Here is a 26,755-nt window from a genome sequence, read left to right as displayed (position 1 = left end):
ATAGTTCATGTTGTGTGACCAACTGTCTGGTCATATGTGCTGTGTCATTGGGTTCAACCTTATATCAGCTGTAAACTTTAAATAAAATATTTCACAACACAAATGTCACTTGAGCACCAAATCAACATATTAAGGATTTCTGAAGGATCATGTGACACTGAAGACTGGATTAATGGCTGATGAAAAATTAGCTTTGCCATCACTGCAATAAATTACATTTAAAAAAATAAAATAAATAAATAATCAGAAAAGAGTCATTTTAAATTGATATTTCACCACATTAATGTTTTGAAAAACACGATTCGTGTGTGTGGGGTGTGATTGTTTTTTTTTCTCCTTTGGTCTAATGACTGAATCCTTATTAAACACAAACCAAACATGTGAGTAATGTCAAGGTGTGGATGTTGTGCAAGTGTGGCGGTAGGGCAGGTGTGAGGTGTATGTGTTCAAGATGTTTGTGTAGTCAACTCATTCCTAGCTTCTCAGTTCCTCATAGGGCAGTCCCCATGGAAACATTCTCACGGGGACTTTGCATTGGCCAGCCCTCTTTCTTGTTTGTCACATCAGATTTCTGTCGTCCTCTTTAACCTCACCTGAGCTACGGGGAAGTAGCTCTACACCTACACCAAAGAATGAAGTGAAAACGCGTTGTTTCTTTTTAGAAATGCGATCATAGCCTGATATGCTCTTGGGATACTCCTTCAAGTGGATCTTTAGTTGTTTTTCGTAGGTATAAACTTTCTTTCTGGAAGCAGTGAAATTCTGGAAGTTGTTTCTTGCATGTCAGTGATTTTATAATACATATTACTTTAGCTAGAGTAAAGAAGTTGAAATTGATTATTTTGTGGATACACATAATGAAATTATTGGTTTTATCGCTTAAACTCTTACGTTTGGCTGCCTCCCTGTGGTCATACTCTGTAAAATCTTTTTTTGTGTGTGTTATTAGACATGTCCTCAACCCTAATTTCATATGAAATTATAATGAATCTTTCTGAGCAGAAACCATTTGTCATGGTTCTTATTTGCATCTCAAATCTCCTGTGGCTGAGGACACTTTGTTGCCAGTGAGGAAGGAGACTGAAATATCAGAATCAGGAACAGAGGATGCAATTATTACTAATTGATCTGGCTGAATCTTGAGTAACTAAGTTAAGGTTTCTGTTATTTCTGTGTGCTGTTCTAGGTCACGAGGCCTGCCCAAATTGAAGGAGTCCAGCTCCCATGAATCTTTGCTGAGTCCAGGCAGTGCTGTTGAAGCTTTGGATTTGAGTATGGAGGAGGACGTCTACATCAAACCTTTACACAGCAGTATTCTAGGACAAGACTTCTGCTTTGAGGTACAAACTTTGCCTCTTAGCATTATTCCCATGATCACATTGACATTTATTTGTACACGTGATTGGGGTTGGTACATTTTTTTTTTTGTATATATACATACAAATACATATATAGACCATTTCACAAGATGTAAACAACACTGGTCCAGAAGCACTTCCTGTTTCAGTTTGTAACGGTTTTCTTTATTTCACATGTAAAGAAAACATCTTAAAGATGTTTGTTTAACTTTTTAATTCAGTTTTAAATGTTCTGTTGGTTGTATTTTATCCCAGCTTTTATGTAGTGTTAAAAAACTGAAACAGGAATTGCTTCTGGACCAGTGTTGTTTACATCTTGTGAAATGGTCTATAAATAAGCTTTTGCTCACCAAAGCTGCATTTATTTAATCATAAATAAGTTTATATTACAGTAAATATAATATTATTACAAAAAATAACTGTTTTCTATTAATATATTTTTTAATTTAGTTTAGTCCTGCAATGCCAATTTTCAGCAGCCATTACTTCAGTTTTTAGTGTCACATAATCCTTCAGAAATCATTCTGATGATTTTGTGCTCAAGAAACATTTCTTATCATTATCAGTTTTTTTTTTTTTTAATTCCAATGGAAATCTTTTGTAACATCAGTGCCTTTACTGTCACTTTTAATGCATTCATTAAAGGTGGGATCAGTAGTTTTTGAAAAACACTTTTGGCCAATGTTGATATTTGAAATCGCCAAAACAAACATGCCCCTACCCTAAAAGGATTCTCGCCCCTAATTTGATAGCTCCTCCCCACAATGTTTTTTGCTAGTAATGTGTGTTTTAACGCGTCAGTGGTTCAGCTCCGTTTCACGTGGAAGACGACGCTCAACACCCATCCCAAAAAACACAAAGTTATCATGATCAGCTCGATAGCACGAGCACGACATAGTAACCAATATATTACATCTATAACAAGATCAGGGGTTTAATCTTTAACCAAAAGATTAGGTTATGTCAATCACTAAATGAGAAACCAAAGTAAACAAAACATCTTGCTAGACACACTTGTAGTATGTAGCCGACGCTTGAAACCGACAGTGGGGGTGGTTTAGATGCTCCAGGCTTATTTGGTGTTGAAATGAATGTGTCTTTTTCATAGCGGAAGCGAACAAACAAAATGAAAAAACAAGCAAAGATGACACACGAGCATATTCAAGCAATTGCCAGCATATATATTAGCTCTGTGAAACAAAGCTAAACAATGCTACTCGCCAATCGAGAAGAAATAAAGCAACCTCTGCGTCCGACCTTAGGCCTTCCCGCTCCTTGAGTTCTCTCCAGCGCTGTAGTCGTTCGGCTAATGTCTGCTGTGTGCACGGAGCGCTCTCTCCTTCCCACTAACTCGGTCCAACACAGTTTTCAAAAGGGTTTTTCTAAAACAACTGATCCCACCTTTAATAAAAGGATTAAAAAAATTATCTTATCCACCACAAACTTTTTATGCATTTACATTTTGTGAATCCTGTTTAACATACAAAAGATCGATGCAGCGCTGTTACATATTCATACATCATGGTAAGTCGCTTTAGCGAAAAACAACTGCAAAATTAATAAATGTAAATAAAATCAAACTGTACCATGGTACAACCACAGGGCTACAGTGGATCCAGTTCAGTTCTTTATAACATATTGGTTAAATGAATGATTTACTTTATAAATGAATTTCCTCCTCATGTAGGTGGCATACTCAGGTGGTAGTAAGTGCTTCAGCTGCTCATCTGCTGCTGAACGGGACAAATGGATGGAGAACCTCAAGAGAACTGTGCAGCCTAATAAGGTGACCATCAGATGCTTTGTTTTTTTGTTTTTTTTTTCATTTTTAATCAAGACAAAACCATGCATGCTTGATTTATACCTAAAATGAGCTGCTGTAATTCAATCAGTGTTGTTCCGTCACCAGGACAACTGCCGGCGGGCGGAAAACGTCCTCCGCCTGTGGATCATCGAGGCCAAAGACCTGCCACCGAAAAAGAAGTATTTCTGTGAGTTGTGTCTGGATGACATGCTATACGCCCGCACCACCAGCAAAACCCGCTCTGACTGCCTGTTCTGGGGGGAACACTTTGAGTTCTCGGGCCTTCCAGCCATGAAGAGCATCACTGTACACATCTACCGTGATGTGGATAAGAAGAAGAAAAAGGACAAAAACAACTACGTGGGTCTGGTGAACATCCCCGTGCAGGGAGTGATGGGAAGGCAGTTTGTGGAGAAATGGTATCCGATCAGCACCCCCACCACCAGCAAAGCCAAAGGTGGAGGCCCTTCCATCCGCATCAAATCTCGCTTCCAGACGGTCTCTATCCTGCCCATGGAGCAGTACAAGGAGTTTGCGGAGTTTGTGACCAATAACTATACCATGTTGTGCTCTGTGTTGGAGCCAGTCATCAGCGTGAAAAACAAAGAGGAGATGGCCAGCGCGCTCGTGCACATTCTGCAGAGCACAGGACGGGCGAAGGTACGATGCCAGTTAAGTTCTCATTAACTAAAATGATCCATAAATCACATGTTTGACTGAAGGTTGACTAAACTGTCTGTATTAGGACTTCCTAACGGATCTGGTGATGTCAGAGGTGGATCGCTGCGCTGACCATGAGGTGCTGATCTTCAGAGAGAACACGCTAGCCACCAAAGCCATTGAAGAATACCTCAAGTTGGTGGGACAGAAGTACCTACATGATGCACTAGGTGAATTAAAGGATTACCCTTGTGTGTTAAAAGGAGGTTGATTGTGCTATTTGCCTGCTCTCCTTTGGGAAAAGGTTGCTAATTAAAGCTCGTCTATGTAAGCCCCTTTACTGTATGTTTGTGTTCTGCTTTGTAGGAGAGTTTATTAAAGCCCTGTATGAGTCAGATGAAAATTGTGAAGTAGACCCATCAAAGTGCTCCGGCAGTGAGCTTCCAGAGCACCAAAGTAACCTGAAGATGTGTTGTGAGCTGGCCTTCTGCAAGATCATCAACTCTTACTGGTAACTTTCTTTCAATTCCAAAATATAACAACTTTTCACTAGTAGTTGAGGAGAAAATTAAATAACAACATAAACAAAGAAAACAATATATAAATAGCAAAAACAGTAATATTGTGAAATATGTTATCATTTAAAAAGTATTTTGTGTCATTATAGACTACTGTTCAAAAGTTTGGGTTTGTAAGAATTAAAAAAAATAAATGAATACTTTTATTCTGCAAGGATGTATTAAATTGATCAAAAGTGACAGTAAATAAATTTATGTTACAAAAGGTTTATATTTCAAATACAGTTGAACTTTCTTTGATTGATTGAACAGTTGATTCATCAAATAATACTGAAAAAAACAATGATTTCAACAATAATAATATTTATAATGATTTCTGAAGGATCACATGACACTGAAGACTGGATTAATGATGCTAAAAATATATTTTTTTTATTTTCAATTGTAAAAATATTTCACAGTATTATTGTGTTATCTGTATTTTGGATCAAATAAATGCACCCTTGGTGAGCATAAGGAATTTTTTTTTAAAAAACATTAACAAATCTTATCGATCTAAAACATTTGAACGGTAGTATGTGTGTAAAATATATATTTCCAGGTCTGGAAATGTTATGGAAATGAATAAAACGTTAAATTGGACATTTTCCTAGCTATTCTCAGCTGAAATGTTTGAAGTAAAATGCTTGTGAAGTATAATCTACATGAAATGTTTGGGATAGCCCTTAATCTCACGTGAACGTGTAAAACTAAGGCAGAATTGGGATTCACCCTAAGCCTTCCAGTTTAATAACTTGGTGGCATTCTTTATATATTTATTTTTTCCAGACTTTAAAAGTTTAGATTTACACTATTGTCCATTGATTTGGGGTCAGTCAGTTTTATTCAGCAAGAATGCATTAAGTTGATCAAAAGGAACCAGTAAAAACATTAATAAAGTTGTAGAGGATTTCTTAAAAAGTTAAAAAGAACTACATTTATTTCAATTCATTAAAGGATCCTGTGTCACTGTTTTTCAAAGTATTTGATTAAAAACATTTTGCCAACCTCAAACTTTTGAACTTTTGAATATGTAAGATTTTTGCCAAGAAGATTATGTAGTATACAATGCTTCCGCTGCTAACTACAAATACAATGTGTTTGTAGTTTGTTCATGTCACATGCTTGCAATTACATTAATTCCATCCTAACCTGCTATGCTCTGGTCAGTGTGTTTCCACGGGAACTGAAGGAGGTGTTTGCATCGTGGAAGCAGCAGTGTCATGCTCGGGGGAAACAGGACATCAGCCAGCGTCTGATTAGTGCATCACTCTTCCTGCGTTTCCTGTGCCCTGCCATCATGTCCCCATCCCTCTTCAGTCTCATGCAGGAATACCCAGATGACCGTACCTCTCGAACACTCACCCTCATCGCCAAAGTCATCCAGAATCTCGCTAACTTTGCCAAGTATGTCATGAACACTTCTCATACAGTATTAGATTTTCAGATGTTTACGAGATAAAATTCAAAATATTAAATATATTTTTAAGAATTTGAAAATAGTAGAGATGCACTGATGCACTGCCAATTTGATCAATATAAAACCATTATCATATCAGCTAAAGTATAAAAAAGGCAGATCGGTTTTGATTTAATGAATTAAGTGAAGGGATTGAAGTTGTATGATGTCAAGAGTCGTTGTTAATAGTTTGTTTAGCGAGAAGTGGACCCTATTCTAAAGTGTGACTCCAATGTTTATTTCATATGTATCTTTGTTCTGTTTTATTTATGTATTGAATATTATGGATCTAGTCAGTGGTCAATTAATGATTTGATGATACAGAAATAAACTAGTATACCTTAATGCATGCTTTTTGAACTAATTTAAAACATGATCAAAACACTATCTACTTTAATGACAAAAGTGTTATTAGAATCGGCCAATAGTTTGTTAAAATTGTTGTCAGCCCAAAAATGATTCCATCTGTGCATCTCAAATATCAATTTGAATGTTAAAATTGGAAGTTCAGTCAAGTTTTGGTTACAGCAATCAGGTTAACTGTTTACATGGTACTTGCATATTCAGAATATGGCCAAATTCTGATGTAATGTTATGTATTCATTGTAGAATTATTGTGCATGTAAATGCAGTCATTGTGAAACTTCAGTGTCTGTTTGCCTTAGAGCTCTTTTACAATTTCTCATGCATTTTTTATTCTCCGTGACATCAGATTTGGGAACAAAGAGGAGTATATGGCCTTCATGAATGAATTCCTGGAGCACGAATGGGCTGGTATGACCCGCTTTCTGCTTGAGATCTCGAATCTTGAGACGATCTCCAACACCCCAGGCTTTGAGGGCTACATCGACCTCGGCCGCGAGCTGTCAGTGCTTCACTCACTACTATGGGAGGTGGTGTCTCAGCTGGACAAGGTACTGCAATCCCTCCAAACCATTGTACTGCAACAATACCTCTTACAATGAAATCTACCGTAGGCTAAAGTCTGATTTTTCAAAGATTTACAACAGCTGAGGTTCTATTCGTTCATAAGATGTGACGAGTGTGACAAAAAGTACCTACCTACCACAGAGATGTTATGTAAACCTTTTCACTCAGTATTTTTTTCTTCATTAAAAAGTTTTAGACATCGAAATGAATGGTACCTACACATAAACAAATGCAACATGAATGAAAAGAATATTACTTTTATTTAAAAAAATGACTGTACACATATAAGTATTAATTAACCCACGTCTCAAAATCAGGAAGCACATTTCATATCTCAGAGGTATTGCCGCAAATGTCTCATATTGAGCTGTGTGCTTTATGTCAGTAACGCTTGATCCCCACTAAATGTTGTAAGGTTGTAGCTGATTTCAAATATTATCTATGCAGTACTGTTAAAGGGCTGTGTGTGGCCAAAAAAAAAAAAAAAGCTTTGCGCTTGTTTGCAGTGTTATTATTACTACATTAACTCAATGCCTGGGTTATTCTCGAGGTTAGTGTCCCTGTTTAAACTGGAACAGTCTGTCTAATGGCATTGGACACAGCGCGTTCAAGCATTCCCACGTGCCTTTCCCCTAACTCTTGCCGACCTGTTGCGTCTGGAGCATGGTTTTGTTTTGTCTGCGATTAAAACCTCCCTGCACAATGTTTTTGTTTCCTGTCATGAGTTAATTCATCTCAACCTTTCTTTTATCTTGTCTCAGACATAACCTTCTGTTGTTGTTTGATGCATGCCCTGCGTTTGACCATTTTTCCTTCGTTTGTTATTTTTGGAATGGCTTTTGTCATTTTTGTAGAAGCATGTTTGGTTTTCCTTTTATTTATCCCTAATTTGACTTTTTCCCTTTTGTTTTCTCCTCTGTTTACCCATGCCACTATACATTCCACCCTTTCCTGTCCGACACACTGTGTCTCCATGGTAACGCTGTCCTACCACCAATGCATTATGGTGCCTACTCTCTCGACCAACCAAAAAAAAAAAAAAAAAAACTCCTGCCAACCCACCAATCTGCCATCTGCACCCTCAAACTCTCGGGCTCCATGTGGTTGCCCTCTGTGGTCCATAATGTGGTTACCATGGTAACGCACCAACCCAGGGTGACAATTCCTTCCTGCAGGCGACGGTGGCCAAACTGGGGCCCCTGCCACGAATCCTTGGCGATATTACCCGCTCGCTGTCCAGTCCCACCCCCATCCAGCAGCAGCTCAGGCGCTTCCAGGACCATAGCTCCACTCATGACATCAGTGGAAGTGTGTCCTCAGGACTGCAGAGAATATTTGAAGACCCAGCAGACAGGTAGGACATAATTTTCTTCATTTTAATATCTATGTCTTTTGTGCTACATTCCAGATCTTCTAAAGCCATACTTAAGGGAGAACTCCGGCGCAAAACAAACCTTTGGTCTAATAACATATTGGTTCCTAGTCAACCGTTCTCTAAGATCTGTTTTCATGAGAATCGAATGTAAAGAGTTTTACAGTCCACTTCGTGTATACATGCAGGAGCCATCTTTGGAAAACTGTCTCGACCAGTAAAACCACGAACGTCGTTCATACAGTTGAGCTCACTTAGCACGGCATTCGTGGTTCGATTGGTCGATATAGCAATTTTTATTTTTCAGTACTCTTTTCCCTATATACTAGCATTATAACTAATCAGTTTTTAGAGATAAAACTCTTTACATTTGATTATCATGAAAACAAATCTCAACAAAAGAATGGTCAACTAGCTACCAATGTGTTAGACTGAAGTTTCATTTTGCGCCGGCGTTAATAAATTAATAAATTAATTAAATTTATTAATTAATAAATTAATTAATAAATTATTATTATAGAACATTGTACACTAATCTACATTATTGTAATGTTGCTGTGGGACAATATGAGAGACACCTATTAAATTCTATATATTATTTTAAATATTATCATTACTATAGTAAAACAATAAAACGTAATGGATGGTTAAGAAATTTTAATATTTAATATTGCACAGACCACAACTGGCCAACAAATAAGTCTAAAAATAAATAATGCTTAAGAAATGTACCAAAAATTAATAAATAAGAATAAAAAAAAATATATATATATATATATATATATACATACTCTTTGTAGTACAAATTAAAATGATAAACAGTTTAACAAGAAGGGCTCCCAGAACTTTCCCTGCAAATTATTTTTTAGATTTTAGTTGTATAACCATGTAAATTAATCGGACACACTCGCGCAGTCGAGCACACTCTCAGACACATTCGGTCTCTCTCACGCATTGTCCAGTCCAGAGCCTCATTAACACACACAGGTCCTATGGTGGAGAGAGAGAGAGCCTACTCAGATGAAAACCGCTTCACTGAGCTCAATTAGGCTATACTATAGTAACGCCATATTTTATTGTCAGTAATGATAACGGCGTTGTAACAGGGGAAACAGTAATTCATTTGATTACTTGTTACTGAGAAAAATAACGCCGTTAGAAACGACTTTTATTTATGACTCTGATCACTGTCTTCGGAGGTACATCAAAATACAGAAGAAAAGATCTGTCACAGCTTTAGTTTAATCAAGACTTCATAACAGATGGCCTACATATACTTCTCTGAGAAGGACAATGGGTATAGGAGAAAGATCACAATGCAATGTCAAACTAATGTATTATACCTGTATGTTTCATTGACGCAAGCGACTCTCAGAAACCGCTGAGACTGAATTTGACTATGAAATCATGTCCAATAGCATGACACAATTATTCTCTTATATTCATTCTTGCGTATCTCGTTCCCCAGTGAAATGAGGAGCATCAAATCTCCTGTCCAGGAGCACATGGAGGCCTTAGTCCGAGGGAAGCATCCTTTATTGGGTCAGCAGTCCTCCACGCACAGCATGAGCTTCTCGGACAAAGAGGAGCGAGACAGCCCACTCCCGAACGGACGCAGTGTATCTTTAATGGACTTGCAGGACTCTTACCTGGCACAGGGGCATCCGGTTCCCGAAGCCCCTCCTAGATTAGGCCGAGTGGGCTCTCAAGCTTCCATCGGCCCTGTACCTCCTCCACACCTCCACCAGCCCCCCGTCCATACGAAAGTTCCCCAGTTGAGGGACAATTTGCCCCAGAGTGCCCCGCAGGTGCGTCGACCTATCCACCCCTCCCTCAGCCAGCAGCGCAGCCTACAACCATTGTCTTTCCAAAACCCTGTTTACCACCTCAGCAACCTGCATGCACAGTCCACACACTCGACCCAGTCCACGCACTCCGCCCAGTCCCGGCAGCCGGACTCCAGCTCGGAGAACCTCAGCACGGGCAGTTCTCGGAGCGCCAGCCCCAGCGCATCAGGTGTGCGGGGAGCCACTCCTAGAGCCCGGATGCCGTCCACCAGCAGCGTGGAGGAGGAACTGAGCCGCAAAAGCATACAGGGACAGGAGACACCTCCTCCCACGGCACGCTGGCACCCGCCCCTGGCAGACCAGCATTCGGGAGCCCAGGTGGTGGCTGTACCAAGGCAGAGCAGCGCAGGTACTGCGCATATCGTGAAGGTGGAGCAACAGAGTCGAGGAGTAGGGCTTGTGGCAGTAAACCCAGGGGCACGAACCCCAAGGTCGCTCCCTCACAGTACTTCCCTCCGTAGTAGCAGCAGCGTCAACACAGAACCCATGCAGCAGAGCGGTGAGAGATCCAGGCAGCAGTCCACTTGCTCCAAAGAAAGCTCGGTACCGGGAGGGCGAGGCAACAAACAGGTGAAGACCGAAAAGAGGAAAGAGAGTTCGCTTTGTTTGTAAATGTTTGAGCCCAAATAATGGCTTGTTTGCTTGTGTCCATAAGGTCCAATCACCTGTAGAGTCAGTCACCATGTCTCCAGTGGAGCGAACTGCCGCATGGATCCTGAATAACGGCCAGTATGAAGATGAGGAAGAGGAAGGTCCGAGCAAAGACGATTCCAAACATGTAGAGAAGGTACTAAACGCGATAAAGAGAAATGCCTGCATTGGATGCACTCTGTTGAAGGTTTTAAGATGTTTTACTCTTCTTATATGAAGTACGAACAGGAAATCTCAAAGCTGAAGGAACGTCTGCGAACATCTAGTCGGCGACTAGAGGAGTATGAGAGACGGCTACTGGCACAGGAACAGCAGATGCAGAAGCTGCTCTTAGAATACAAAGCTCGATTGGAGGACAGCGAGGACCGTCTGCGCAGACAGCAGGAAGAGAAAGACAGCCAGATGAAGAGTATTATCTGCAGGTGAGTGTATGAACAGGCTTGAACAACATTATAAATGTCTTGTAACTGATCAATTTAGTGTAGCCTTGCTTAATAAAGTTGTTAATTTAAGGGGGGGGGGGGGATTCAAGTCATTTCAACTTGAATTTGTCTTGTTCATATATAAAATAAAGTTGGTCTAAACAAAAATATCTAACTTGCTAAAAATCTACAATGGAAAAAAAAAAATATTTGTAATGGTAAAACCATGTGAAATCTGACAGGGTGTTGTGTCCTTTGTGGTTTATAGGCTGATGGCCGTGGAAGAAGAACTGAAGAGAGACCATGCGGAGATGCAGGCGGTCATAGATGCCAAACAGAAGATCATTGATGCACAGGTACTGCAGATGACCATATTAACCAGCATGATAGATGCAAGGGGAACTTTAGTTTGAGTTTGGAGATCATCTTAGTCTATTGTCTGGTTGTGAGGTGCTTGCCTGTGTGTGCTGCACAGTGGTATGCTTTGAACTCCCTACTAAACCTCAGATGGTATTAAAGCAGGCTGCTGACTGGCTCATTGTTACTGTGTCCTACTGAATTCCAGGTCTCTAATGGAACTGAGGTAATACCAGCAGGCAAGTACAAGCAGACAGTTTTGCTAGGCCTATGTAAGCGCACCCCAATCCAACACCCATGCTTGGCCTGAACTTGTGCAACACTCAGTCCTCTAAGCCATTTTGTTTCCCTCCACTTTGGATGATATAATAAAACCAGGGTTAAAGGTGAAGTGTGTAGTTTTTCAATGATAGAAGATATTCAATCAAAATGCAGTGTGTAGAGTCTAGTGCAGCTATTTGTAGGTTGACTTCAGAAGAATACTTACACATTATTAAGTTTACATTATTATTATTATTATTAACATAATAATAGTGAGAATGAGAATTTTTGTTTTTGGGTGGACAGCCCCTCTAATTAATAACGTTAATACATTTGTTAATACATAATACATTTGTTAATACATACAAATACATTTGTCGTTGTAATAACAGTTAATCATAAAGCAGTTTTGTAGGATTTCTAATCAGGAACTTAAGGGAAAACATTAAAAAAATTAATTTCGGCCATTTTGGGATTGTCGAACCATTAGTGGCAAAATTACACACTTGACCTTTAAAATAAATGCTAATATGTTTGCATAATTCAGTGTTTTAGTTGTAGTCTGTTTTGTCATTTCACTTCCAAAATTCTTCTTGGGGTTAGTGAACGTTCATGCTTTTCCCACTTTTCAAAGCTGTCACAGCATCTTCCCGATGTTTAGTGCTGTCGAGGAATGCGTGTTAATAGGGATCGCTCATAGCAGATTCAGTACCTGGTATCTGTGAGCTCTAGCTTTGGCTGCTATTATTTATTTTTATTTATTTATTTTTTTCCTCCTTAATTTTGCCTAGTCACTTCCTGATTGCCCATGCTGCCACACTCCCAGCACCCTAGTCGGTGTGTGTGCGCGCACTCCACACAAATCGCCAATGCCCTCTGCAGATAATTATTTCATACTGTAAGGATGGTCTCACTTTCACTTCTCTTCTCTGGTTGTTTGTGCAGAGCTGTCCTCTTTGCTGTTCTCACAAACTTGCCCCCTTGTGTGGTGTGTGTGTGTGTGTGTGTTATTTTGAAGGCAGATTCTGTGCCGTTTGTCAGACTGCTACAGATTATGAATGGGCCCTATTTATGCCATCTATTATTGTCTTATTAAATTGATCTTCATGTTAAAATGAAAATATAGTTGATTTGGTTTTACTTTTAGGGCGTTTTCACACTTACAGATTGTTTGTTTTGTTCCGATACAGGGACTTCACTTGTTACAATGTTCCATTTTCTTCTTGGTTCAGTTCGCTTTCACAAGGCAACCTTTTGTTTGTGTTTATGCAAGTCACATGCGCCGAGTACAACTGTCCTCTTATTGGTCAGTTTCCTCTGCTTCGTCTATCAATATGATTGACAAGTTTGCTCCATGACCTTATTATGCCTTTATTTACAACTGTCGAGACTCGAGACATGCAAACACTATGCGAAAGTAGCCGTCATTCCTGCTGTTAAATGACATACTACTACTATTGTATTAATACTACAGAAAATTTGACAGCAAAATATAATACTACAGCAAAATGAATTTCAATGGTCCGGGCCGGGACGACCTCGTTCAGCCAATCTCACGTATGCCTAAACGTGTTCACATAACTAACCGAACCAAGGGAGAAAAAAACACCAGGTCCTGAAACAAACACTCATGTGTGAAAGGACCCTTAAAGAAATATACATATAATAAAACATGAAATTTATCGATATTTTTTTCCCTTCAAATTTTAGTTTCACCATAAATGTCTGCTATTTTTTCTTTCAATGTTTTCACTTTGAATTATATTTTATTATATTAATTTTATTTTATTATTTTATTTGTAATGAATCTTTTTAAAAGAATATTCAAGGTTAAATGCAATTGAAATTTTAATATATATATATATATATATATATATATATATAATAGAAATAGAAAAGTGTAGTAGAATGTGATTCATAATCAAAGTTATGCTACCTTTAAATAATATAGTTGTATATATGTATCTATGTATAGGGTGGGTTATTATATTTAACCTTGAATATTTCTTTAAGTAATGTTAAGAAACAAGATTACTAATAACATCTGTATGTTGCTTCTGACCTCCAGACATTGATGTGCTTCTCTCTCTTTCTCTCTTTTGTAGGAGAAGAGGATCAGCTCCCTGGATGCAGCTAACTCTCGGCTGATGGGTGCCCTCACTCAGGTGAAAGAGCGATACAGCATGCACAACCTCCGCAATGGTCTGTCGCCCACCAACCCCACCAAGCTCTCCATCACTGAGAACGGAGAGTTTAAGAACAGTAGCTGCTGATTGGTGCTTATGGACTTGATGATCCGTGCCGATTGGTGCTCCAAGGCAGATCACCGGCACCAATCGGTCGAGTTCAACTGGAACAGAGTACCCAGACTACATGCCTAAAAACTGACTGACTACTGTATAAATGCGATTACAAGGAATGTCTGGTTATAATTGTATATAAAACGTTATCTAATATTGGTTATGTACAGAAATGCTACTGCAGAGGAGAGTTTTGAAATTGCGTTGGAGAGTTAAATGTAGCATTGGATCCGAGTCAGCGAGTTGTTGGTTGTTTTTTTTGTTGTTGTTGTTGTTGTTTTTTGTTTTTTTTAAATACTGATTTACGCATAAATGCTGATTTAAGATTGCAAAAAGATTTTTAATAATTGCCTAAAATATATGAAGGAGATGTACATATCTTGAAATAGAATTGTTTTAAAAGAAAATATGAAGAAAAGCACATAGGTATCAGCCGTAAATGTATGCAAGTTGCAGAATCTGACAGGCAGATATAGATGAAAGGCAATTTTATGCACTCAGTTTTCTAACACAAATTTTCTATTTTTTATTATTATTTTTTTTTTATCATTATTTTATGTTATCATCTTACAAAAGGTTGTTACAGCTGATTTTAAGGTGACTAACTAACTGAAAGGACACGGTTAAAGCAGTCAAAGTTCAATTGCAAAATTAAAAACCTTGAAAATGAAATTCAAGATAATTATGTGTTCATTAATGTAACTAAAAAGACGTCCAAAGCAGTGGGTTTAATAAAATAAAAGTTCTGAATTAACCGTTTTATTTTGTCAGATATAGGCTATTTGACAGTCATTCAACCTAACTGAACTTTTTCGTTGTTTTTTGCCCTGTGTATCTGACCAGAGTGCTGTGAAACCACCAATCTTCAGTCTCACTGCCCTCTTGTTCCAGACAGCCTCACTGCCCTCCTTCTGATCCTGTCTATTGTTTGTTGGTTACCTTTATTGAAAGTCATTGTTTTTCCACTGTGTTCTCACTGTCCATATGAGCATCAAAGCCTTTAACCTTTTTGTGGCACAGAACTCCTCAATGTTTGCTGTTCTCGTAGCGATGTATTTGATGGTCAGTCTCAAAGTTGAAAGCTGAACATTGAATAAAGATGATTGTGGCCTCATTGATCATTTTGTCTGTGTGACCTGAAATTGATTTATCATTGCTGTTCTCTTAATTTCATTCTGCCTTATTGGCATTATTGCTCATTACTTTTATATTCAGTACTGTATAAGGATTATTATATTCTTAAAGTTATTCTTAAGTGAATATATGAATATATACATGTATATCATCTAAATATTATGAGAAAGATAAAAAATATATATATACTCATTACAGCATTTACAGGTAATGTGTGATCATAGGTGTGTAGTCCAGACATTGCGTAAGAAACATTATACAGTAGATATCCAATATACGTATGCATATATTATACAATGTACATACATAAATGAACATAAAAAAACTGTGCTGACAGCAGAATCGACGGATTTAACGTTGCAATACGTATAAACACAGTGCACATTACAGGGAAGTTAACTTTACGGGAGTAGGTTTGACACAAAACTCCACATTATGCAAACCTATAAATAACCTTCATTGGGATAAGTAAATGGGGACTAACATTACTAACAAAATTATGATGAATATGCATTTTAAGGGATTTTATCATAGGATCTTATGCTACGCTGCTGTAAAAAAAATAGGCTGAGTAAAGTTACGCTCTCAGGGCAGCGTCACTTCCGGTTCTTCCTTTTCCTGTTCTGCGTCGTATGGTTGTTTGCTAATGCTGATTGTCCTGTAACATACGTGCTACTTCTCTAAATATCGTGTACGTCTTTTTTGGATTTGCGTGAGCTGCGTTTTTGTTCTGGTATGCTACAAACGTAAAGTAGTTCATCTTTATTTTACTTAATAGTTGTATTTGATTGTAATTTTCTTATTTGCCGTCGAGATGGCTGTAGTGTAGCCAGGGGGCTAACTAATGTTAGCCCATTCATTGCTGCAGATTTCCTGTAATATAGGCAAATACATCTCTTTTTGGTGTATCTTTTAAATGTATAATTATGTTTCGGGTGCTTACAGTTTCAAATTTTCACATTATTTAAGTTAGTTAGTTTTCTCTAGATCGATATATAACGTACAGTTATTCTTGCCGTTACTGTAGTGCTTGCTACATAATCTGGCATTCGCTCTTCCACTCAGTTCAGAGTTAGCTAGGTTATCTTTGAGAATTCAAAAGATATATCGTATTATTAATTCTAATCTAATTCACACTCAGACCGTCAACAATGGCGGACATTAAGAACTTTCTGTATGCTTGGTGTGGAAAAAAGAAGATAACTCCGAACTATGACATCCGAGCTGCTGGGAATAAAAACAGACAGAAATTCGTGTGTGAGGTGAGGTCTATATATAAAATATACACCGTATATATGTCTATATCGATAGATTCATTTAATTATGGTATTATCTGTGTACCGGTGTATATAAATATATGTTGTTGTTGTTGTTGTTGGAGATCTGTTTTAAATCATATTTCTTCACTAAGGTGCGTGTGGAAGGTTACAATTACGTTGGCATGGGAAATTCCACCAACAAGAAGGATGCTCAGTCTAATTCTGCCCGAGATTTTGTGAATTATCTTGTTCGGATGAAAGAAATAAGTCCTGGTGAAGTTCCTGCTATAGGGGTCAGTATCACATCTAGGCCTATGTTGACCACAGCTCATTTGTTGTGTGTTATGAAGTTTATGTTTATCATTTTCAGGTCAGTGTACCTGATGGAGGGAATGGTGGGAATGAAGAAAGTGTTGAGTTTGGAAGTCTCCCATCCAACTGTCCACTACCTCCACATCTGGCTGTGAAGAAGGAATCGGGTGAGAGATGTTAAATCAATCCAATAATCGTTTATAAAACATCTGCTATAAAGTAATGAAGTATCTGCTTTAGGTGCTGCTTTCTAAATATTTAGTCAGGATACACTACATGTAAAGGGCTGTTATTTGAGAAAGATGCTTTTTTGCCCACAGCTTGGTGTAGTTGTGGGTTATGGCATCTACCAGCTTGGGCTAGTGACCTAGATTTATTGACACACTGGTTTTATTTAAACCATATTAAACATTGCCTGAAACCATTTCTAACACTGAATTCTTCCTGTGTCTCAGAACCTTCTGCAGCTTCTGCACCTGTTCCTGGAGTCACCGGTTTGGGCTACTCTGGTTTTGGTAATGCCCAATGGGAGCGAGGAGCCAACCTGCAGGATTATTACTCCAAGAGACAGGAACAGGATGACAAAGCGGTAGCTCTTCATATTTTTAGAACAGATTTCTGTCTAATGACGATTATAGAACGTTTCTGAGAATTAAGTTTTTCTTTTTTTCTTATTCCCAAGACCTTGGAATCAGAGGAAGTTGATCTGAACGCTGGCCTGCATGGAAACTGGACTCTGGACAATGCGAAGGCCCGTCTGAACCAGTTCTTTCAGAAGGAGAAAAACCAAACAGACTACAAGTACAGCCAAGTGGGGCCTGACCACAACAGGTCAGAACATTCCCATCATATACAGACATTTACAGCTTAGTTTTTACCCATCCCATCTGTTGTTTAAGAGAGATATTCACTTGTAACTAAATGTTTTCAATGATATGCCTCTTCAAAAATCATACTTTGCATACCTTTTGAATGTGATGCATCAAGGGTTTGTTTTTCTGCTGGACTGAAACAATCACAGAGAACTCCTTGATGTACATCTAACCTCAAGGAGATCTCAGACAACAAAAGGACAATCTCTTGCAAAATCAACAATGTCATATGGGTGTATCTCACAAAACTTGTCAAGAACATGTCCAGGTCATATTTCACTTTAGAGTCAAAAGAATGAATTGCAGTAAGGAAAATGTAGTGGTTGTTAAGAAGTGGTTGTAAAAATAGGCTCAATTGTTGTTATTAATAAAAATGCGACTGTATCTATTCAAATTTATAATAATAATTAATAAAGATGTTAAATCATGCTAGGAACATGCTCATCATGCTAGCAGCATACTAGCTAGATGTTAAGTCTTGTTAGCAACATGTTAAATCATACTAGCAAATGCTAAACTGTGTTAGCAATATGATAAATCATGCTAGCAACATGTTAATCATGTCACCAACATGTTAGCAATGTGGTAAATCATGGTAGCAATGAATTAAATCACACTAGCAGCATGTAAAATCAAGCTAGAAACATGATAATCATGTTCCCAACTGGTTAGCAATGTGCTAAATCATGCTAGCAACATTAAAAAAACATCCTATCTAAACAGTATATCTGTTTTTCTGATTGACTGCATTTCCTTTAAAACATTTAAACGACTTTAAACTGAAAACCTCAGATTTTCTGGCCTGTCTTTCTCAAGGCAACTTCAAAGTTTTTCTTGACAATGTTTTTTACCTAGTTTTTTATTTTATTTTATTTTTTTAGCATATTTACTTGATTTTAGAGTGAAATGTGACCTGGACATGCTTTTGTGAGATTTACCCATGTAGTATGTAATCTTGAAGGAGGACAAGAGAGATGCCAGAAATCACAACCTTACATGGGGGAAAACATGTGACATGTCTTAGGCTACACTAAGAGGTCACATGGTAAAGTATGTGATTGATTGGGTTTAGAGGTGGAAAAGGCAAAGTAATGTCTGGTTGTGATTTCTGATGTCACTCGTCCATCAGGGGTCGAGTTCTCCAGTACCTCGAGAGGAATAACTCCCATGTTTAGAAGTCTGGCAGAAAAACAAACCTGCTCAGGATGGGTTATTCGGACCCAGTGCTGAAATGTCATTCTTGATCTCATGTGCTACCTGGTTATGAGGTCAGTTTGTGGAGTTTGTTTTTGCTACATTGTTAAAGACGGTCATGTTCGGATTTCTTGATTTAAAATTTTGCTCTATTATAGGAGTTTTATTGCTGAGATGTCAATCTTTGTAAGACAACTTGGTAGGAGTAAGTATCAGAATACTTTGCAACCTTCTATACAATAAACTGTAAGAGTCAAGGGCAAATAGTTTCACATCAACAATCAGCAGTTGTGTCCTTGCTAATGCTGTCCTACTTTTCTAGAGGTTCCTGCCCGTGAGCATGGTTCAACAAAGAAGCTGGCGGCCCAGTCTTGTGCACTTTCTCTTGTCCGTCAGCTTTACCATTTGGGGGTTATAGAGGCTTACACAGGACAGACCAAGAAGAAAGAGGGAGAAAGTGTGAGTTTAACTCCCCAGTTCAACTATCTTTGAGGTCTGTGTGTTTATTGACTCATCTGACTTTCTGTCTGGGTTGCTATGACAGGTGGATGTATATGAAGTGAATCTCAGTGATGATGTAAAGCAGCAATTGCACACTATTGTGCAAGAACTTGGCATCCAGATCCCTCCTCCTGTAAGTGTTGGATAGAAAACCTGCATGACTTCTTATTAGTGACATATGAGTATGTGCCAACAACTTTGTTTGTCCTGTTTTAGCCTGAGGACCCCAACAGTCCAGTATCTCTGGTACAAGGGAAGTTGGCTAACTTTGAGCCCTCACAAAGGCAGAGCATGGCTGGAGTGGTGCCATGGTCGCCACCGCAGGTCAACTGGAACCCCTGGACCAGCTCCAATATCGACGAAGGACCGCTGGCATTTGTGAGTCCGCTATTCTCCAATGAGCTTTTTAAATCGAATGATATCAATTTAGTGTTATATACATCAACCAACTGAAATCGTATTGTGCTTCTTTTTGTTTTGCAGTGTACCCCAGAACAGATCAGCGCAGACCTACTACAGGAGCTCAACTGTCAACTTGAACAGGACAAAGATCTGCAGACAGTGAGCTAAAAACAGCCTTTAAACACTGCATGAAATAAAAACTTGTATGGGTTTTAAAGAGTTTTATGGGTTTTACTTGTAGTCTGGGTATTAGCTTTGAGGGCATTTACATGTTTTGATTTTTTTTTAAAGCATTTTCTAAAGCAAAAATACTAAACCCTCCTATCCCGTTATGTCATACAAAGGGAGTTTATATATAGACTACAATTTTGGAGTTGTTCTTATGCAGTTAGTATTGTAAAATCAACTAGCAGCATGTTCTTTTTACAGATTCTAGCGGATCGAAATAACCTGCCAGTCAAGAATTTTGAGGAGCAAATCATGGCCGCCATTCACAATAACCCAGTGATCATCATTCGTGGAGCCACTGGCTGTGGAAAGACCACTCAGGTTCCTCAGTACATCTTGGATGAGTTCATACAAAGAGGCAGAGCATCTGAGTGCAATATCATTGTTACACAGGTGAGTGTGTTGAAATAATTAATTAGTGTGTTCGAGGAGACAGACCTGTGTTGTGACTTGCTTCTGCGACCGTTCATCCACCTAGCCGAGACGGATCAGTGCTGTGTCAGTGTCAGAACGTGTATCTTTTGAGAGAGCAGAGGAGATTGGGAAAAGCTGTGGCTACAGTGTGCGTTTTGAGTCAGTCCTGCCCAGACCTCACGCCAGCATCCTCTTCTGCACAGTTGGTAAGTTCCACGTCTTAATCTCTGACTGCGGCACACTGCGTAGAGCTGGGCGATATAGCTAAAAGTGTCTTAATTCACAGGGGTTTTGCTGAGGAAGCTGGAAGCTGGTATCCGTGGCATCAGTCATGTGATTGTGGATGAAATCCATGAGAGGGACTTGAATGTAAGTTCATCGTTGCCATAACATATCAGACCGAGGTATCCTGTCCCACTATATTCAGAAGTGTATTTTTCTGTCCAGTCTGATTTCCTGTTGGTAGTATTGAGAGATGTGGTCCAGGCTTACCCTGATGTTCGCATCATCCTCATGTCTGCCACCATTGACACCACCATGTTTAGAGAATACTTTTTCAACTGTCCTGTCATCGAGGTGCATGGACGTGCACATCCTGTACAAGGTCAGAAGCCGATTTTCTCAAGGCACTGTATTCTAATGTATTTTCAATTCTTCAATACTAACATCTCATATATATATATATTGGATTAAATATCCCTATGTAAGTTGTTTGGAAACCCATTGCTCAATAATAGAGCATTCATTTAGAATATGTTGATAAAACACTGAAGTCATTTCAACAACCTGATGGTTTATAATTTGTATTTTTCGATTTCCAGAGTATTTTCTAGAAGACTGCATTCAGATGACTCAGTTCGTACCACCACCAATGGACCGGAAGAAAAAAGATAAAGATGATGATGGTGGAGAGGAAGAAGTAGGTTTTGTTTTTTGTTTTTAGGTGCAAAAAAAAAATTGCCCAATTATATTGTCTGAGAAAAAATACATGTATTTATGACAAATATTGAATATGGCTTTTATGCAGTCATTGATTAAAGTTATTAAGATCAATTATTAAAATAGTATTTTGAAATTAATTATGAATTTAGATTAAATATAATATTCCTGTTCTAATGCTTTTTACCTTTAATGAATCCTAAAAAAAAATCAAAAGCATTACATTATTTGAATTTAATTATTTTACAAGTGTAACTAAAACTGACTTCAAAAACATAGCTGATGGACTGCTGCATTTAACTAACTAAACAACTCAACAACAGTGTTTAAATGAACTTTTTTACTTGATGATTTCAGTAAATTAAATGAGCCTCTTTCTGTTTTCTACAGGTGAACTGTAATGTCATCTGTGGGCCTGAGTATAGTCCTGAGACCAAGCACGCCATGTCTCAGCTGAATGAGAAGGAAACTCCATTCGAGCTGATTGAGGCTTTGCTGAAGTACATCGAAACGCTGGAAGTCCCAGGGGCTGTGCTAGTCTTCCTTCCAGGCTGGAACCTTATCTATTCCATGCAAAAACACCTGGAGATGAACCCACACTTCGGTCTGTAATTTAATGATGTTCTGCTCGCACTCAAGTGAAATCTTTTCTTCTGATGATTTGACTTGTAATGTCCCCTAATTTCTTAAAATGACTAATAGCGATTCCTTCAATATTGTGTCCTTCTAAGGCGGTCATCGATACCGAATCCTGCCCCTTCACTCTCAAATCCCAAGGGAAGAACAGAGACGAGTGTTCGAGCCTGTCCCTGATGGTGTGACTAAGGTCTGTAGAAATTTTATTGTTCAGTATAGGGATTGGTGTATTCATTTTTTTTAAGCAATTTTTTTTCCATCACATCACAGGTCATTTTATCCACAAACATCGCTGAGACCAGCATCACCATAAATGATGTGGTCTTTGTCCTTGACTCCTGCAAGTAAGCAGCTCCTTTAATTAAAGAAATTGTTCACCCAAAAAATGAAAACTCTTGGCATTTCACCTGCATGTCATTCCAAACCTGTATGACTTAAGATACGATGTCTCAGTATTTTTTGTCCATAAAATGGAAGTCAATGGTAACCAAAACTGTTTGTAACATTATATTTATGTAAAGCAGAACATATAAAGTTATACTGGTTTGGGATGACATAAGGGTGTGTAAATGAAGACATTTTTATTTTTAGATGAACTATTTTTCTTTTATGTACATTTATCTTATCTATATGCTCCGTTTTGTCCGCAAATGGTTTTAAAATAACAAAATAATATGTGTCATTCAGGCAGAAAGTGAAGTTGTTCACTTCTCACAACAATATGACAAACTACGCCACAGTGTGGGCCTCCAAGACCAACCTTGAGCAGAGGAAAGGGCGAGCTGGCCGAGTCAAACCAGGCTTCTGCTTTCACCTGTGCAGCAGAGCTCGCTTTGAAAAGTATGAAATGTCGTTCTTCAGTTGTCATGCTACCTCAAACACAATCAAACTGTATATGAAATGATGATTGCAATGATTGTTATGCAGACTGGATACCCATATGACTCCAGAAATCTTCCGCACACCGCTGCATGAGGTGGCCCTCAGCATTAAACTACTGAGACTGGGTGCCATCGGGAATTTCTTGTCTAAAGCCATTGAGCCGCCTCCATTGGATGCCGTAATTGAAGCTGAACATACACTGAGAGGTACATCTTCAATCTCTTTATGGTAATTAAGTTAAAGTGAACCAAATTCAACAAGCCTCTTTTGTTTCCCAGAGCTGGATGCTCTAGACTGTAATGATGAGCTGACTCCACTGGGACGTGTTCTGGCCAAACTGCCCATTGAACCACGTCTGGGAAAGATGATGATCATGGGATGCATCTTTAAGTAAGTTTATTCATTCAACCTTGGCTGTTTATCAAATCGGTGATTCTCACAAACCTGTCAGGTCATATTTAACACCAAGATAAAAAGTAAAATGAAAAATATTTTAAATTACACATGCATGTACACTACTGTTTTTGAAATAAGGCTTGCTTTATTAAATCAAAAATACAGAAAAAAATAGTGATATTGTGAAATATTATTACAATTGAAAATAGTTTTCTACTTAAATATATTTTAAAATATCATTTATTCCTGTGATGGAAAAGCTGTATTTTCAGAATACACATGATGTCACATGATCCTTCAGAAATTATTCTAATATGCTGATTTCCTGCACAATTTAAAAAATAAAAACAACCTCTTATTATAATCAATGTTTAAAACCGTTAAATGGAAACATGCCCAAAAATTAGAACGTTTTAAATAAAAGCATTTATATAAAATAGAAAGCTTTTGTAACTCTTGTTTACTGTCACTTGATGTGTGCTGAATACATGTATTAATTTCTTACGAACCCTACTGACCCCTAAAGTCTGAATAATAGTGTATTTATAAACGTATTATATAATAGATATTGAATATATATTGTGTATTATATAATTAAATATTTTTTTGGTATACTTTTTAATTAGCTGTTTTTCCCCCGTCACCTATTGTATTTACCTGTGTTTGTGTGTGTGATTGTGCTATAGTGTTGGAGATGCAGTGTGCACCATCTCAGCAGCGGCCTGTTTCCCAGAGCCCTTCATCAACGAGGGAAGACGTCTCGGCTTTGTTCACAGGAACTTTGCGGGCACACGGTTTTCAGATCACGTGGCTTTACTCTCTGTCTTCCAGGCCTGGGATGAAGTCCGGTGGGTCCAGAGGGCATTATACTAAATTTGGTATTGTGTTTGTGTTGTTGTTTTCTTTTTCTTGAGGGATTTGCAATTGAAATAGAATCTATTTTATCAGGATGGGAGGTGAGGAAGCAGAGATCAGGTTCTGTGAGCACAAGAGGCTGAACATGCCCACTTTGAGGATGACCTGGGAGGCCAAGGTCCAGCTAAAGGAGATCCTTATTAACGTTGGCTTCCCTGAAGGTTAAACCGTCCTTCTAAATGCACTTCTGCGTTGTGCTGCTGTTTATTACAGTCCACAGATTGAGTTTCTGAATTTTATTTCTATTTTCTCCTTTTCTTGTAGAGTGCCTCCTGAATCAGATGTTTAACAACGTGGGACCAGACAATAACTTGGATGTGGTGATCTCTCTGCTGACGTTTGGCTCCTACCCCAACGTGTGCTACCACAAAGAGAAAAGGAAGATCCTGACCACAGAGGGTCGAAATGCTCTCATTCACAAATCCTCAGTCAACTGTCCTTTCAGCAACCAAGATATGACGTATCCATCTCCCTTTTTCGTCTTTGGGGAAAAGGTTGGTTTTAAAGTCTAGCTTCAAACTATATATATATATATATATATATATTACGTTTCTACTTCATTTAGACTCGAGACTTGAGCCATCATTTTCTACTTTCTAGTCAGCTGCAGGTGATATTAAGGGGTGGGACATTCTTATTCTACAGAGCATTTGATTGGACAAAAGTTTGGGGTGTTTTTTTTTTTTTTTTCAAAGAAATAAACAAATTTCATCAGCAAGGAAGCTCAAAAGTGGCACTTATATTGTTAGAAAAAAAAATATTTTAAATTAAACGTTTTTAACTTTCTATTCATCACAGAAGTATAGTATAGTTTGTAATATACTTGTAATATACTACATGCTAATATACTTGCACTTTGTAATTACAGATCCGAACTCGAGCCATCTCAGCAAAAGGAATGACACTTGTCAGCCCTCTTCAGCTCATTCTGTTCGGCTCAAAGAAGATCACATCCAATGGAGAAATTGTTGAGCTTGATGATTGGTATGTTTCTCATGAAGCTCAACCAAAAAAGAGATTCCATTCTTGAGAATGGAATCCTGGGAGCAAACCAAATATTTGCAAGGAAATCAACAAAAGAGAAGTGTTCCTTGATTATCAAGAATATTCCTTCCTTCTGTAGGCTCAAATTGCAGATTCCCCATGATGTAGCTGCTGGTGTGGCTGCTCTGAGGGCAGCAATGGAAGGCCTGGTGGTGGAGGTGACCAAAGACCCGGAATACATCAGAAATTTGGATCCCACCAACGAGCACTTGTTGAATGCCATTCGACTTGTGTCTAGACCCTCGTCAGCAGGCATCAACCTCATGGCCACTAACCCACGGTGAGATAATTAAACCTATATATTTAAGTCGCCTATTAAGCGTAAGGTCCCTTTTGACCTTCAGATGTTACAATTAATTTAACGCATTTTATCTTTGGTTTTTACAGCTTTGGAGATGGTCCACGTCCGCCCAAGATGGCCCGTAGCGATTTTGGAGGTGGTCAAGAGTTCAGGGGCCGAGGAGGATACAGAGGTGGCGGTGGATCTTGGTCTGGTGGAGGATACAGAGGAGGTGGAGGATACCAGGGTGGTGGAGGCGGCTTCAGAGGATCAGGAGGTTATCGTGGGGGCGGGGGTGGATACAGGGGGTATGGTGGTGGTGGTGGAGGTGGGTTCAGGGGATCTGGTGGATACAGAGGATCTAATGGGGGTGGAGGATATGGAGGGAGAGGATTCAGAGGTGGCTCAGGTGGGTGGGATGGAAACAGGGGTGGTTATTAAAGCTTAATAACTGAACATAAAATATCTTCAAGATAGTAGAAAATTGTTTGTTTTGTATTGCTTTTTGTTGGTTCTCAATCTTTTCTCATTTTGTTTTATGTAAATAAATAAAGCATGAAAAATGTCAACTTTGACTGCCATACTGCCAGATAATAACGGTTATTGAAAACAGCTAATTTGTGAGCAACATTGTAGTAATCATTTTGAATAGATGGCAAATACACGTTAAGTGTTATATTCTATTAAATCATTTCTTTTGTATCCATCTTTTGTATCATTTGTTTATTATACTTAAGTAATGGGTACTCTTGATCTCTCTTATGCCCTCTAAGAAATGAGTTAGTTGACAATCCTACCAAAAAGTTACTGGTGGGAATTAGAAAGTTTCCAGATGTGTGGTTTTGTGGCAATGTAACTCCAGCCAAGTTTTTGTTTTGTTTTTTCTGTCCAGATTGAGCAACATTTTGTTCCCTACAACTAACATTATTTAGAAGTATGCATTTGAAATTTCACAATAAAGAAACACATTTCACTCTAATGGATTGCTGATTGCTAAATGCATTATTGTTTTACTCCTAATAATTACATTATTTCAGTTTATTAGAACCCAGTGTCTTTCCAGAGACCATAAAGTGCTAAAGCACATTTTCGCAGCTGGAAAAATGCATGTGCCTATTAAGCTGTGTACATGTAGAGCTTAGAAACACTAAAGTGTGTTGACATGTCTGGTGAAAAGTATATCGGTTTTACAGTATCTGCCTAATACATCTTTTATTCAACAAAACAAATCCATGGTTGAAATACAGATAAACAGAAACATTTAATTGTTTTAAAGTGAAATGTGAAACATTTAAGAGTGCTTTGATCCAGGTTTAACCCTTTAGATTCACCTTTACTTTTATATAATTGAAGTGTTTGGTGGGTGGGT

At 38.4% G+C, this 26,755-nt stretch overlaps 2 protein-coding genes across 15 annotated transcripts in view; both read left to right on the top strand.

Annotated features, from left to right (window-relative positions):
* The window catches only part of rasal2 (RAS protein activator like 2), a 79,715-nt gene extending 64,619 nt beyond the window's left edge, over window positions 1-15,096 (top strand). For 9 of the 12 annotated variants that reach the window (XM_089131192.1, XM_039654667.2, XM_039654663.2 and 6 more), the window contains 13 exons: window positions 1,187-1,340; window positions 3,046-3,144; window positions 3,268-3,822; window positions 3,908-4,052; window positions 4,189-4,333; window positions 5,550-5,786; window positions 6,551-6,752; window positions 7,923-8,122; window positions 9,609-10,557; window positions 10,643-10,774; window positions 10,858-11,060; window positions 11,329-11,416; window positions 13,784-15,096. In XM_089131192.1, coding sequence (XP_088987318.1) covers window positions 1,187-1,340; window positions 3,046-3,144; window positions 3,268-3,822; window positions 3,908-4,052; window positions 4,189-4,333; window positions 5,550-5,786; window positions 6,551-6,752; window positions 7,923-8,122; window positions 9,609-10,557; window positions 10,643-10,774; window positions 10,858-11,060; window positions 11,329-11,416; window positions 13,784-13,951 — 3,277 coding nt within the window. In that variant the 3' untranslated portion in view covers window positions 13,952-15,096. Of the gene's footprint in view, window positions 1-1,186; window positions 1,341-3,045; window positions 3,145-3,267; window positions 3,823-3,907; window positions 4,053-4,188; window positions 4,334-5,549; window positions 5,787-6,550; window positions 6,753-7,922; window positions 8,123-9,608; window positions 10,558-10,642; window positions 10,775-10,857; window positions 11,061-11,328; window positions 11,417-11,625; window positions 11,657-13,783 lie in introns of all 12 variants that reach the window. The other 3 variants (XM_039654665.2, XM_039654664.2, XM_039654666.2) reach the window with 2 other exon arrangements.
* A 605-nt stretch (window positions 15,097-15,701) lies between these two features.
* Window positions 15,702-26,365, top strand: dhx9 (DExH-box helicase 9). 3 transcript variants are annotated; one of them, XM_039654720.2, is made up of 28 exons: window positions 15,702-15,845; window positions 16,254-16,374; window positions 16,524-16,664; window positions 16,742-16,850; window positions 17,139-17,272; window positions 17,366-17,514; window positions 18,908-18,954; window positions 19,072-19,208; window positions 19,294-19,383; window positions 19,467-19,628; window positions 19,734-19,811; window positions 20,082-20,273; window positions 20,359-20,500; window positions 20,581-20,663; window positions 20,742-20,898; window positions 21,116-21,213; window positions 21,624-21,837; window positions 21,965-22,059; window positions 22,140-22,213; window positions 22,557-22,709; window positions 22,797-22,957; window positions 23,030-23,141; window positions 23,834-23,995; window positions 24,096-24,223; window positions 24,327-24,556; window positions 24,931-25,046; window positions 25,186-25,386; window positions 25,494-26,365. In XM_039654720.2, the coding sequence occupies exons 2-28, from the start codon at window positions 16,264-16,266 to the stop codon at window positions 25,825-25,827; spliced, it is 3,810 nt and encodes a 1,269-aa protein (XP_039510654.2). In that variant the 5' UTR covers window positions 15,702-15,845; window positions 16,254-16,263; the 3' UTR covers window positions 25,828-26,365. The 3 variants fall into 3 exon arrangements, with proteins under 3 accessions (XP_039510654.2, XP_039510653.2, XP_039510655.2); XM_039654719.2 differs by having other exon boundaries at window positions 15,749-15,858; XM_039654721.2 differs by lacking the exons at window positions 15,702-15,845; window positions 16,254-16,374; window positions 16,524-16,664; ... (1 more) ...; window positions 17,139-17,272; window positions 17,366-17,514 and adding an exon at window positions 18,756-18,823.
* Window positions 26,366-26,755: the final 390 nt, after the last annotated feature.

Source organism: Pimephales promelas, chromosome 5 (assembly GCF_988280905.1).
Source record: "Pimephales promelas chromosome 5, fPimPro1.hap1.1, whole genome shotgun sequence".
NCBI classification, from domain to species: domain Eukaryota; kingdom Metazoa; phylum Chordata; class Actinopteri; order Cypriniformes; family Leuciscidae; genus Pimephales; species Pimephales promelas.
The sequence above is the reverse complement of the archived record's forward strand: the minus strand, read 5'-3'. Positions and strand labels throughout refer to the sequence as shown.